This window comes from Telmatherina bonti (assembly GCF_933228915.1).
Source record: "Telmatherina bonti genome assembly, chromosome: 14".
NCBI lineage: Eukaryota > Metazoa > Chordata > Actinopteri > Atheriniformes > Telmatherinidae > Telmatherina > Telmatherina bonti.
Genome location: NC_136612.1, coordinates 3,366,313 through 3,381,847, shown reverse-complemented (window position 1 = coordinate 3,381,847; position 15,535 = coordinate 3,366,313). Strand labels below are relative to the sequence as shown.

At 47.8% G+C, this 15,535-nt stretch overlaps 1 protein-coding gene across 2 annotated transcripts in view; it reads left to right on the top strand.

The window, feature by feature from the left end:
- nbr1b (NBR1 autophagy cargo receptor b) overlaps positions 1-15,535 on the top strand; it is a 111,358-nt gene that overhangs the window by 13,732 nt on the left and 82,091 nt on the right. For both annotated transcript variants that reach the window (XM_079253491.1, XM_079253490.1), the window contains exons 2-5: positions 2,785-2,847; positions 3,781-3,799; positions 3,876-3,898; positions 4,097-4,285. In XM_079253491.1, coding sequence (XP_079109617.1) covers positions 2,785-2,847; positions 3,781-3,799; positions 3,876-3,898; positions 4,097-4,285 — 294 coding nt within the window. The remainder of the gene's footprint in view (positions 1-2,784; positions 2,848-3,780; positions 3,800-3,875; positions 3,899-4,096; positions 4,286-15,535) is intronic.

Genomic DNA, 15,535 nt, shown 5'->3' with positions numbered 1-15,535 from the left:
CTGACTGTACTGACGTGTTGACGGTACTGACGTGCTGAAGGTACTGACGTGTTGACGGTGCTGACGTGTTGACGGTGCTGACGGTACTGACGGTGCTGACGTGCTGACGGTACTGACGTGTTGACGGTGCTGACGTGTTGACGGTACTGGCGTGTTGACGTGTTGACGGTACTGACGTGCTGACGGTACTGACGTGTTGACGTGTTGACGGTACTGACGTGCTGACGGTACTGACGTACTGACGTACTGACGTGTTGACGGTACTGACGTGTTGACGGTACTGATGTGCTGACGGTACTGACGTGTTGACGGTACTGACGTGTTGACGGTACTGATGTGCTGACGGTACTGATGTGCTGACGGTACTGACGTGTTGACGGTACTGACGTGTTGACGGTACTGACGTGTTGACTTGTTGACGGTACTGACGTGTTGACGGTACTGACGTGCTGACGGTACTGACGTGTTGACGGTACTGACGTGTTGACGGTACTGACGTACTGACGTGTTGACGGTACTGACGTGTTGACGGTACTGACGTGCTGACGGTACTGACGTGTTGACGTGCTGACGGTACTGGCGTGTTGACGGTACTGACGTACTGACGGTACTGACGTGTTGACGGTACTGACGTGCTGACGGTACTGACGTGTTGACGTGTTGACGGTACTGACGTGTTGACGGTACTGACGTGCTGACGGTACTGACGTGTTGACAGTACTGACGTGTTGACGGTACTGACGTGTTGACGTGCTGACGGTACTGACGTGTTGACGGTACTGACGGTACTGACGTGTTGACGGTACTGACGTGCTGACGGTGCTGACGTGTTGACGGTGCTGACGTGTTGACGGTGCTGACGGTACTGACGGTGCTGACGTGTTGACGGTACTGACGTGCTGACGGTACTGACGTGCTGACGGTACTGACGTGTTGACGGTGCTGACGTGTTGACGGTACTGACGGTGCTGACGTGTTGACGGTGCTGACGTGTTGACTGTACTGACGTGTTGACGGTACTGACGTGTTGACGGTACTGACGTGTTGACGGTACTGACGTGTTGACGGTGCTGACGTGCTGACGGTACTGACGGTGCTGACGTGTTGACGGTGCTGACGTGTTGACGGTACTGACGTGTTGACGGTACTGACGTGTTGACGGTGCTGACGTGTTGACGGTGCTGACGTGTTGACTGTACTGACGTGTTGACGGTACTGACGTGTTGACGGTACTGACGTGTTGACGGTACTGACGTGTTGACGGTGCTGACGTGTTGACTGTACTGACGTGTTGACGGTACTGACGTGTTGACGGTACTGACGTGTTGACGGTGCTGACGTGTTGACTGTACTGACGTGTTGACGGTACTGACGTGTTGACGGTACTGACGTGTTGACGGTGCTGACGTGTTGACGGTGCTGACGTGCTGACGGTACTGACGGTGCTGACGGTACTGACGTGTTGACGGTACTGACGTGTTGACGGTGCTGACGTGCTGACGGTACTGACGGTGCTGACGTGTTGACGGTACTGACGTGTTGACGGTGCTGACGTGTTGACGGTGCTGACGTGTTGACGGTGCTGACGTGTTGACTGTACTGACGTGTTGACGGTGCTGACGTGTTGACGGTGCTGACGTGTTGACGGTGCTGACGTGTTGACGGTGCTGACGTGTTGACGGTACTGACGTGTTGACGGTACTGACGTGTTGACGGTACTGACGTGTTGACGGTGCTGACGTGCTGACGGTACTGACGGTGCTGACGTGTTGACGGTGCTGACGTGTTGACGTGTTGACGGTACTGACGTGTTGACGGTGCTGACGTGTTGACGGTGCTGACGTGTTGACTGTACTGACGTGTTGACGGTACTGACGTGTTGACGGTACTGACGTGTTGACGGTGCTGACGTGCTGACGGTACTGACGGTGCTGACGTGTTGACGGTGCTGACGTGTTGACGGTACTGACGTGTTGACGGTACTGACGTGTTGACGGTGCTGACGTGTTGACGGTGCTGACGTGTTGACTGTACTGACGTGTTGACGGTACTGACGTGTTGACGGTACTGACGTGTTGACGGTGCTGACGTGCTGACGGTACTGACGGTGCTGACGTGTTGACGGTGCTGACGTGTTGACGGTACTGACGGTACTGACGGTACTGACGTGCTGACGGTACTGACGGTATTGACGGTGTTTACTATACTTACGGTATTGACGGCATTTACAGGAGGTCATGGCTCAGACCTGTGCTTGAGAGCAGGGTATTGGTGTCTGCATGTAAACAGCAGCAGAGTGCAGAAGCTGAGGCTAGCGAGGGTTTTGGGGAGAAAGCCAAGCTCGAAGACCCTCTTCTGTCGTTAAAATCTCCTATTTGGGAGAACTTTGGCTTTCAGGTGAAGTGTGTAAATGCAGCTACAAGTGGATGAGGTGAAAGCAGTCTTCTGGTCTTGTGCCAAGCTGGGCTCTAGACCCCCCGTACTCCCACCCCTCCATACCCCCAGTTTTACTGTCAATAGAAAACATGATGTGTGGATTAAAATATTTGTACGGATTATTTTTCTCCCTCCTGCAGGATATTTCCGTGCAGATGATGCTGTCTATTAGAGACATTTCTGACACATTTTCAGTCATTTAAGAATCTTTATTGGAGCATTTCCTACAAGCAGTTTCTCTTCCTGTTTGTACCAAAGTAAAGTAGTTTGATGTTTTACTGCATGGAAAAAGCAGCGAAGCGTGACCGTAAAGCCTTACAGGTGCTGAAGCTGCTGTGTTGTCTGCAGGTGAAGCGGTCCTTCGGCCTCAGCAGCCTTCAGCTGACCTACTTCGATGAGGAGAATGAGGAGGTAAGACACTCATCTCCTGCAGTTTGATGTTCCCAGTGAAGTCATCTCATCAGGCCACACCCACATCACCCATTCTGATCCCGATCCGAGTCTGTTTACTGGGAATGTCGCTTCGTTAGGGGAAACTGGAATGCATGCAACAAATTCTGATCTAAGAAGTGATTCGGTCCACCTACAAACACAGGTTTCGGTCCGTTTCAAGCGCACCAAATACAGGAAGCGGATTACAAACCAAGTCCCTTCTTGCATGTGGCGTAGCGTTGCATTGTGGGTAAATCCATAGCGATGGCGTTAAGGGTCCTCTGCCTCATCTGGTGTTCATACTGCGTCCATTGTTGCAGTGGATTTCTGCTGTATACTTGCATAAGACACAATAAAAACCCAAAACAGCCATAGTTTGGTCTCCATGGACGTGTCCGAGCACTCAGAGACTATCATGTGTCCCATGAACGCCGTAACAGAAGAGCATCAGTACATCAGCCCCAAATAGATTTCTAAAATGAGTTTTTATATTGGTTTACCAAGAAGCAGCATCATGAATGTGTTCCCTACGTAACATGTAACATGTCGCACGTAACAGGTAACACCTAACATGTAACACATGCAACACGTAACATGTAACACAAACAACATGTAACACGTAACATGGAACACTAAACACGTAACATGTAACACGTAACATGGAACACTAAACACGTAACATGTAACACGTAACATGGAACACTAAACATGTAATATGGAACACGTAACATGGAACACGTTACAGGTAACATGTAACACATAACTAGTAACACGTAACACTAACACGTTACACGTAACACGTGGCGGTCCATGTTAGAGTCATATATGACAGAATGCAGGTTTTTTGGTTGCAAGCGATATGAGTGTTGGACTGTCAGTTTCAGATTGGGCTTTTTTCCCTTTGTCCTGCAGGTGTCCATTAACAGCCAAGGTAAGTCAGCAATGTGCAGTCATCACGTCCATGTTGGGCTCCGTCCTCTTAAACATGCCTGCTTTGTGTTGCACAGCTGAATACGAGGAGGCTCTGAAGGTAAGCTGATGGCACTTTCACTCCTTTTAGTTCACATCTCACCCCACGTTGACCTCCATCCACCCATTGTCCTGTAAGTGGTGTGTTACGGTTTAGCAGGAAGCAGACGTAGCCTTCCTCCCTGACAGCTCAGCTGTCCTCTTAGTTCTGTCCTTCAGTGCAGGCTGACTTGTGTCCAATCCTTACTGGTTTGTTCAGAGTGCAGCAAGGCAGGGCAACCGACTGCACATGAACATCTGCGAGACCAGAGGACAGCCGGCACGAGGCTCTGCCACCAAGACCAGCGTGACTGAACCGAAGAGGGGCTTCAGACCCCCGCAGCACTGTCCCACTCTGGCTCAGGTGGTCAGCCGGAAGGTCCAGGCTGCAGTACCGGAGCAGAGCTTGGTGAGATCCCAGGATTTCACACCTGAAAACATGCAGTTACTAGATGTTGCCATGACGATGTGACGTGCCTTATGAACAGACATTTTGGTGTTAAAACACATAAACTTCTTCTACAACCTGATCTGCAAAAACTCTGGATGTAAAACCAGATCCCATCAGGACATCTGTTCTTCCCATAGAGACAAACATCGTGTCACATGATGGAGATCAGAGCAGACAGAATCTGATGCAGCAGCACATCTGTAAGAAGCAGTTGTACACGTACATGTTTAGCATTCTGTAGCATCCCCTCTTCCCAGATGTGGAAGCTGCCCACGCCATCGGCACTAATGCAACCCCATCCCATCAGAGATGCAGGCTGATAACAAGCTGGATGCTCCCTCTCCTCTTTAGTCTGCAGGACACGCCGTCCATGCTGTCCACAAACTATTCCACATCTTCATCCAGGTTTCCACTCAGAACATTTTAAATGAGCTTTGGTCCAGAGAAGACGGCGTGTTTCTGGATCCTCTTCACATATGATGGAGCTTTAACCTGCATGAACTGGGTTCACACTGGTTTCTGGAAGCTTCCTGGGTCCATGCACTGGTTTCCAGTAGAGAATCATGGTATAATGCAGAAGCTCACCAGCATCCAGCCTTTTCCCCATTATACAGAGACTCCTCCAGAATCTTGTGATGATTTTCTCCAAAGTAGATGGAGGATCTTCAAAGTCTAAATAACATGAATGTCTCCAGCCTGTCTCAGACTGGTCAACATCTGTCCAGCTTTTCATCTGACAGACTCTGAAACATACCGATTACCCGTTGGTTACCAGTTTAATTGGTTATGTTACCGACCTGTTTCCAGTTAACCCAGACATGTTACCGACCAGTTTCCAGTTAACCCAGACATGTTACTGACCTGTTCCCACTTAACCCAGACATGTTACTGACCAGTTTCCAGTTAACCCGGTCATTTTACCAACCTGTTCCCAGTTAACCCAGACATGTTACCGATCAGTTTCCAGTTAACCCAGACATGTTACCGACCTGTTCCCAGTTAACCCAGACATGTTACCGATCAGTTTCCAGTTAACCCAGACATGTTACCGACCTGTTTCCAGTTAACCCAGACATGTTACCGACCAGTTTCCAGTTAACCCAGACATGTTACCGACCTGTTTCCAGTTAACCCAGACATGTTACCGACCAGTTTCCACTTAACCCAGACATGTTACTGACCAGTTTCCAGTTAACCCGGTCATTTTACCAACCTGTTTCCAGTTAACCCAGACATGTTACCGATCAGTTTCCAGTTAACCCGGACATTTTACCGACCAGTTTCCAATTAACCCAGAAATGTTACCGACCAGTTTCCAGTTAACCCAGACATGTTACCGACCAGTTTCCAGTTAACCCAGACATGTTACCGACCAGTTTCCAGTTAACCCAGACATTTTACCGACCAGTTCCCAGTTAACCCAGACATGTTACCGACCAGTTTCCAGTTAACCCAGACATGTTACCGACCAGTTTCCAGTTAACCCAGACATGTTACCGACCAGTTTCCAGTTAACCCAGACATGTTACTGACCTGTTCCCACTTAACCCAGACATGTTACCGACCTGTTCCCACTTAACCCAGACATGTTACCGACCTGTTCCCAGTTAACCCAGACATGTTACTGACCAGTTTCCAGTTAACCCAGACATGTTACTGACCAGTTTCCAGTTAACCCAGACATGTTACTGACCTGTTCCCACTTAACCCAGACATGTTACTGACCAGTTTCCAGTTAACGCAGACATGTTACTGACCAGTTTCCAGTTAACGCAGACATGTTACTGACCAGTTTCCAGTTAACCCAGACGTTACTGACCTGTTCCCACTTAACCCAGACATGTTACCGACCTGTTCCCACTTAACCCAGACATGTTACTGACCAGTTCCCAGTTAACCCAGACATGTTACTGACCTGTTCCCAGTTAACCCAGACATGTTACCGACCTGTTCCCAGTTAACCCAGACATGTTACTGACCAGTTCCCACTTAACCCAGACATGTTACTGACCAGTTTCCAGTTAACCCAGACATGTTACTGACCTGTTCCCACTTAACCCAGACATGTTACCGACCAGTTTCCAGTTAACCCAGACATGTTACCGACCAGTTTCCAGTTAACCCAGACATGTTACTGACCAGTTTCCAGTTAACCCAGACGTTACTGACCTGTTCCCACTTAACCCAGACATGTTACCGACCTGTTCCCACTTAACCCAGACATGTTACTGACCAGTTCCCAGTTAACCCAGACATGTTACCGACCTGTTCCCAGTTAACCCAGACATGTTACCGACCTGTTCCCAGTTAACCCAGACATGTTACTGACCAGTTTCCAGTTAACCCAGACATGTTACCGACCAGTTTCCAGTTAACCCAGACATGTTACCGACCAGTTTCCGGTTAACCCAGACATGTTACCGACCAGTTTCCAGTTAACCCAGACATGTTACCGACCTGTTTCCAGTTAACCCAGACATGTTACCGACCAGTTTCCACTTAACCCAGACATGTTACTGACCAGTTTCCAGTTAACCCGGTCATTTTACCAACCTGTTTCCAGTTAACCCAGACATGTTACCGATCAGTTTCCAGTTAACCCGGACATTTTACCGACCAGTTTCCAATTAACCCAGAAATGTTACCGACCAGTTTCCAGTTAACCCAGACATGTTACCGACCAGTTTCCAGTTAACCCAGACATGTTACCGACCAGTTTCCAGTTAACCCGGACATTTTACCGACCAGTTCCCAGTTAACCCAGACATGTTACCGACCAGTTTCCAGTTAACCCAGACATGTTACCGACCAGTTTCCAGTTAACCCAGACATGTTACCGACCAGTTTCCAGTTAACCCAGACATGTTACTGACCTGTTCCCACTTAACCCAGACATGTTACCGACCAGTTTCCAGTTAACCCAGACATGTTACTGACCAGTTTCCAGTTAACCCAGACATGTTACCGACCAGTTTCCAGTTAACCCAGACATGTTACCGACCAGTTTCCAGTTAACCCAGACATGTTACCGACCTGTTCCCACTTAACCCAGACATGTTACCGACCTGTTCCCACTTAACCCAGACATGTTACCGACCTGTTCCCACTTAACCCAGACATGTTACCGACCTGTTCCCACTTAACCCAGACATGTTACCGACCTGTTCCCAGTTAACCCAGACATGTTACTGACCAGTTTCCAGTTAACCCAGACATGTTACTGACCAGTTTCCAGTTAACCCAGACATGTTACTGACCTGTTCCCACTTAACCCAGACATGTTACTGACCAGTTTCCAGTTAACCCAGACATGTTACTGACCAGTTTCCAGTTAACGTAGACATGTTACTGACCAGTTTCCAGTTAACGCAGACGTTACTGACCTGTTCCCACTTAACCCAGACATGTTACCGACCTGTTCCCACTTAACCCAGACATGTTACTGACCTGTTCCCAGTTAACCCAGACATGTTACCGACCTGTTCCCAGTTAACCCAGACATGTTACTGACCAGTTCCCAGTTAACCCAGACATGTTACTGACCTGTTCCCACTTAACCCAGACATGTTACCGACCAGTTTCCAGTTAACCCAGACATGTTACTGACCAGTTTCCAGTTAACGCAGACATGTTACCGACCAGTTTCCAGTTAACCCAGACATGTTACTGACCTGTTCCCACTTAACCCAGACATGTTACTGACCAGTTTCCAGTTAACCCAGACATGTTACTGACCTGTTCCCACTTAACCCAGACATGTTACTGACCAGTTTCCAGTTAACCCAGACATGTTACCGACCAGTTTCCAGTTAACCCAGACATGTTACTGACCTGTTCCCACTTAACCCAGACATGTTACTGACCAGTTTCCAGTTAACCCAGACATGTTACTGACCTGTTCCCACTTAACCCAGACATGTTACTGACCAGTTTCCAGTTAACGCAGACATGTTACCGACCAGTTTCCAGTTAACCCAGACATGTTACTGACCTGTTCCCACTTAACACAGACATGTTACTGACCAGTTTCCAGTTAACCCAGACATGTTACCGACCAGTTTCCAGTTAACCCAGACATGTTACCGACCAGTTTCCGGTTAACCCAGACATGTTACTGACCTGTTCCCACTTAACCCAGACATGTTACCGACCAGTTTCCAGTTAACCCAGACATGTTACTGACCAGTTTCCAGTTAACCCAGACATGTTACCGACCAGTTTCCAGTTAACCCAGACATGTTACTGACCTTTTCCCACTTAACCCAGACATGTTACCGACCAGTTTCCAGTTAACCCAGGCATGTTACCGACCAGTTTCCAGTTAACCCAGACATGTTACCGACCAGTTTCCGGTTAACCCAGACATGTTACTGACCTGTTCCCACTTAACCCAGACATGTTACTGACCAGTCTCCAGTTAACCCAGACATGTTACTGACCAGTTTCCAGTTAACGCAGACATGTTACCGACCAGTTTCCAGTTAACCCAGACATGTTACTGACCTGTTCCCACTTAACCCAGACATGTTACCGACCAGTTTCCAGTTAACCCAGACATGTTACCGACCAGTTTCCAGTTAACCCAGACATGTTACTGACCTGTTCCCACTTAACCCAGACATGTTACTGACCAGTTTCCAGTTAACCCAGACATGTTACTGACCTGTTCCCACTTAACCCAGACATGTTACTGACCAGTTTCCAGTTAACGCAGACATGTTACCGACCAGTTTCCAGTTAACCCAGACATGTTACTGACCTGTTCCCACTTAACCCAGACATGTTACCGACCAGTTTCCAGTTAACCCAGACATGTTACCGACCAGTTTCCAGTTAACCCAGACATGTTACCGACCAGTTTCCAGTTAACCCAGACATGTTACTGACCTGTTCCCACTTAACCCAGACATGTTACCGACCAGTTTCCAGTTAACCCAGACATGTTACCGACCTGTTTCCAGTTAACCCAGACATGTTACCGACCAGTTTCCACTTAACCCAGACATGTTACTGACCAGTTTCCAGTTAACCCGGTCATTTTACCAACCTGTTTCCAGTTAACCCAGACATGTTACCGATCAGTTTCCAGTTAACCCGGACATTTTACCGACCAGTTTCCAATTAACCCAGAAATGTTACCGACCAGTTTCCAGTTAACCCAGACATGTTACCGACCAGTTTCCAGTTAACCCAGACATGTTACCGACCAGTTTCCAGTTAACCCAGACATTTTACCGACCAGTTCCCAGTTAACCCAGACATGTTACCGACCTGTTCCCAGTTAACCCAGACATGTTACCGACCAGTTTCCAGTTAACCCAGACATGTTACCGACCAGTTTCCAGTTAACCCAGACATGTTACTGACCTGTTCCCACTTAACCCAGACATGTTACCGACCAGTTTCCAGTTAACCCAGACATGTTACTGACCAGTTTCCAGTTAACCCAGACATGTTACCGACCAGTTTCCAGTTAACCCAGACATGTTACCGACCAGTTTCCAGTTAACCCAGACATGTTACCGACCTGTTCCCAGTTAACCCAGACATGTTACCGACCTGTTCCCACTTAACCCAGACATGTTACCGACCTGTTCCCACTTAACCCAGACATGTTACCGACCTGTTCCCACTTAACCCAGACATGTTACCGACCTGTTCCCAGTTAACCCAGACATGTTACTGACCAGTTTCCAGTTAACCCAGACATGTTACTGACCAGTTTCCAGTTAACCCAGACATGTTACTGACCTGTTCCCACTTAACCCAGACATGTTACTGACCAGTTTCCAGTTAACGCAGACATGTTACTGACCAGTTTCCAGTTAACGCAGACATGTTACTGACCAGTTTCCAGTTAACGCAGACGTTACTGACCTGTTCCCACTTAACCCAGACATGTTACCGACCTGTTCCCACTTAACCCAGACATGTTACTGACCAGTTCCCAGTTAACCCAGACATGTTACTGACCTGTTCCCAGTTAACCCAGACATGTTACCGACCTGTTCCCAGTTAACCCAGACATGTTACTGACCAGTTCCCAGTTAACCCAGACATGTTACTGACCTGTTCCCACTTAACCCAGACATGTTACCGACCAGTTTCCAGTTAACCCAGACATGTTACTGACCAGTTTCCAGTTAACGCAGACATGTTACCGACCAGTTTCCAGTTAACCCAGACATGTTACTGACCTGTTCCCACTTAACCCAGACATGTTACTGACCAGTTTCCAGTTAACCCAGACATGTTACTGACCTGTTCCCACTTAACCCAGACATGTTACCGACCAGTTTCCAGTTAACCCAGACATGTTACCGACCAGTTTCCAGTTAACCCAGACATGTTACTGACCTGTTCCCACTTAACCCAGACATGTTACTGACCAGTTTCCAGTTAACCCAGACATGTTACTGACCTGTTCCCACTTAACCCAGACATGTTACTGACCAGTTTCCAGTTAACGCAGACATGTTACCGACCAGTTTCCAGTTAACCCAGACATGTTACTGACCTGTTCCCACTTAACACAGACATGTTACTGACCAGTTTCCAGTTAACCCAGACATGTTACCGACCAGTTTCCAGTTAACCCAGACATGTTACCGACCAGTTTCCGGTTAACCCAGACATGTTACCGACCAGTTTCCAGTTAACCCAGACATGTTACCGACCTGTTTCCAGTTAACCCAGACATGTTACCGACCAGTTTCCACTTAACCCAGACATGTTACTGACCAGTTTCCAGTTAACCCGGTCATTTTACCAACCTGTTTCCAGTTAACCCAGACATGTTACCGATCAGTTTCCAGTTAACCCGGACATTTTACCGACCAGTTTCCAATTAACCCAGAAATGTTACCGACCAGTTTCCAGTTAACCCAGACATGTTACCGACCAGTTTCCAGTTAACCCAGACATGTTACCGACCAGTTTCCAGTTAACCCGGACATTTTACCGACCAGTTCCCAGTTAACCCAGACATGTTACCGACCAGTTTCCAGTTAACCCAGACATGTTACCGACCAGTTTCCAGTTAACCCAGACATGTTACCGACCAGTTTCCAGTTAACCCAGACATGTTACTGACCTGTTCCCACTTAACCCAGACATGTTACCGACCAGTTTCCAGTTAACCCAGACATGTTACTGACCAGTTTCCAGTTAACCCAGACATGTTACCGACCAGTTTCCAGTTAACCCAGACATGTTACCGACCAGTTTCCAGTTAACCCAGACATGTTACCGACCTGTTCCCACTTAACCCAGACATGTTACCGACCTGTTCCCACTTAACCCAGACATGTTACCGACCTGTTCCCACTTAACCCAGACATGTTACCGACCTGTTCCCACTTAACCCAGACATGTTACCGACCTGTTCCCAGTTAACCCAGACATGTTACTGACCAGTTTCCAGTTAACCCAGACATGTTACTGACCAGTTTCCAGTTAACCCAGACATGTTACTGACCTGTTCCCACTTAACCCAGACATGTTACTGACCAGTTTCCAGTTAACCCAGACATGTTACTGACCAGTTTCCAGTTAACGCAGACATGTTACTGACCAGTTTCCAGTTAACGCAGACGTTACTGACCTGTTCCCACTTAACCCAGACATGTTACCGACCTGTTCCCACTTAACCCAGACATGTTACTGACCAGTTCCCAGTTAACCCAGACATGTTACTGACCTGTTCCCAGTTAACCCAGACATGTTACCGACCTGTTCCCAGTTAACCCAGACATGTTACTGACCAGTTCCCAGTTAACCCAGACATGTTACTGACCTGTTCCCACTTAACCCAGACATGTTACCGACCAGTTTCCAGTTAACCCAGACATGTTACTGACCAGTTTCCAGTTAACGCAGACATGTTACCGACCAGTTTCCAGTTAACCCAGACATGTTACTGACCTGTTCCCACTTAACCCAGACATGTTACTGACCAGTTTCCAGTTAACCCAGACATGTTACTGACCTGTTCCCACTTAACCCAGACATGTTACTGACCAGTTTCCAGTTAACCCAGACATGTTACCGACCAGTTTCCAGTTAACCCAGACATGTTACTGACCTGTTCCCACTTAACCCAGACATGTTACTGACCAGTTTCCAGTTAACCCAGACATGTTACTGACCTGTTCCCACTTAACCCAGACATGTTACTGACCAGTTTCCAGTTAACGCAGACATGTTACCGACCAGTTTCCAGTTAACCCAGACATGTTACTGACCTGTTCCCACTTAACACAGACATGTTACCGACCAGTTTCCAGTTAACCCAGACATGTTACCGACCAGTTTCCAGTTAACCCAGACATGTTACCGACCAGTTTCCGGTTAACCCAGACATGTTACTGACCTGTTCCCACTTAACCCAGACATGTTACCGACCAGTTTCCAGTTAACCCAGACATGTTACTGACCAGTTTCCAGTTAACCCAGACATGTTACCGACCAGTTTCCAGTTAACCCAGACATGTTACTGACCTGTTCCCACTTAACCCAGACATGTTACCGACCAGTTTCCAGTTAACCCAGACATGTTACCGACCAGTTTCCAGTTAACCCAGACATGTTACCGACCAGTTTCCGGTTAACCCAGACATGTTACTGACCTGTTCCCACTTAACCCAGACATGTTACTGACCAGTCTCCAGTTAACCCAGACATGTTACTGACCAGTTTCCAGTTAACGCAGACATGTTACCGACCAGTTTCCAGTTAACCCAGACATGTTACTGACCTGTTCCCACTTAACCCAGACATGTTACCGACCAGTTTCCAGTTAACCCAGACATGTTACCGACCAGTTTCCAGTTAACCCAGACATGTTACTGACCTGTTCCCACTTAACCCAGACATGTTACTGACCAGTTTCCAGTTAACCCAGACATGTTACTGACCTGTTCCCACTTAACCCAGACATGTTACTGACCAGTTTCCAGTTAACGCAGACATGTTACCGACCAGTTTCCAGTTAACCCAGACATGTTACTGACCTGTTCCCACTTAACCCAGACATGTTACCGACCAGTTTCCAGTTAACCCAGACATGTTACCGACCAGTTTCCAGTTAACCCAGACATGTTACCGACCAGTTTCCAGTTAACCCAGACATGTTACTGACCTGTTCCCACTTAACCCAGACATGTTACCGACCAGTTTCCAGTTAACCCAGACATGTTACCGACCAGTTTCCAGTTAACCCAGACATGTTACCGACCAGTTTCCGGTTAACCCAGACATGTTACTGACCTGTTCCCACTTAACCCAGACATGTTACCGACCAGTTTCCAGTTAACCCAGACATGTTACCGACCAGTTTCCAGTTAACCCAGACATGTTACCGACCAGTTTCCAGTTAACCCAGACATGTTACTGACCTGTTCCCACTTAACCCAGACATGTTACTGACCTGTTCCCACTTAACCCAGACATGTTACCGACCAGTTTCCAGTTAACCCAGACATGTTACCGACCAGTTTCCAGTTAACCCAGACATGTTACCGACCAGTTTCCAGTTAACCCAGACATGTTACCGACCAGTTTCCGGTTAACCCAGACATGTTACCGACCAGTTTCCGGTTAACCCAGACATGTTACTGACCTGTTCCCACTTAACCCAGACATGTTACTGACCAGTTTCCAGTTAACCCAGACATGTTACTGACCAGTTTCCAGTTAACCCAGACATGTTACTGACCAGTTTCCAGTTAACCCAGACATGTTACCGACCAGTTTCCAGTTAACCCAGACATGTTACTGACCTGTTCCCACTTAACCCAGACATGTTACCGACCAGTTTCCAGTTAACCCAGACATGTTACCGACCAGTTTCCAGTTAACCCAGACATGTTACCGACCAGTTTCCGGTTAACCCAGACATGTTACTGACCTGTTCCCACTTAACCCAGACATGTTACTGACCAGTCTCCAGTTAACCCAGACATGTTACTGACCAGTTTCCAGTTAACGCAGACATGTTACCGACCAGTTTCCAGTTAACCCAGACATGTTACTGACCTGTTCCCACTTAACCCAGACATGTTACCGACCAGTTTCCAGTTAACCCAGACATGTTACCGACCAGTTTCCAGTTAACCCAGACATGTTACTGACCTGTTCCCACTTAACCCAGACATGTTACTGACCAGTTTCCAGTTAACCCAGACATGTTACTGACCTGTTCCCACTTAACCCAGACATGTTACCGACCAGTTTCCAGTTAACCCAGACATGTTACCGACCAGTTTCCAGTTAACCCAGACATGTTACCGACCAGTTTCCAGTTAACCCAGACATGTTACTGACCTGTTCCCACTTAACCCAGACATGTTACCGACCAGTTTCCAGTTAACCCAGACATGTTACCGACCAGTTTCCAGTTAACCCAGACATGTTACCGACCAGTTTCCGGTTAACCCAGACATGTTACTGACCTGTTCCCACTTAACCCAGACATGTTACCGACCAGTTTCCAGTTAACCCAGACATGTTACCGACCAGTTTCCAGTTAACCCAGACATGTTACCGACCAGTTTCCAGTTAACCCAGACATGTTACTGACCTGTTCCCACTTAACCCAGACATGTTACTGACCTGTTCCCACTTAACCCAGACATGTTACCGACCAGTTTCCAGTTAACCCAGACATGTTACCGACCAGTTTCCAGTTAACCCAGACATGTTACCGACCAGTTTCCAGTTAACCCAGACATGTTACCGACCAGTTTCCAGTTAACCCAGACATGTTACCGACCAGTTTCCGGTTAACCCAGACATGTTACTGACCTGTTCCCACTTAACCCAGACATGTTACTGACCAGTTTCCAGTTAACCCAGACATGTTACTGACCAGTTTCCAGTTAACCCAGACATGTTACCGACCTGTTCCCAGTTAACCCAGACATGTTACTGACCAGTTCCCAGTTAACCCAGACATGTTACTGACCTGTTCCCACTTAACCCAGACCTGTTACCGACCTGTTCCCACTTAACCCAGACATGTTACTGACCAGTTTCCAGTTAACCCAGACATGTTACTGACCAGTTTCCAGTTAACCCAGACATGTTACTGACCAGTTTCCAGTTAACCCAGACATGTTACCGACCAGTTTCCAGTTAACCCAGACATGTTACTGACCTGTTCCCACTTAACCCAGACATGTTACTGACCAGTTTCCAGTTAACCCAGAC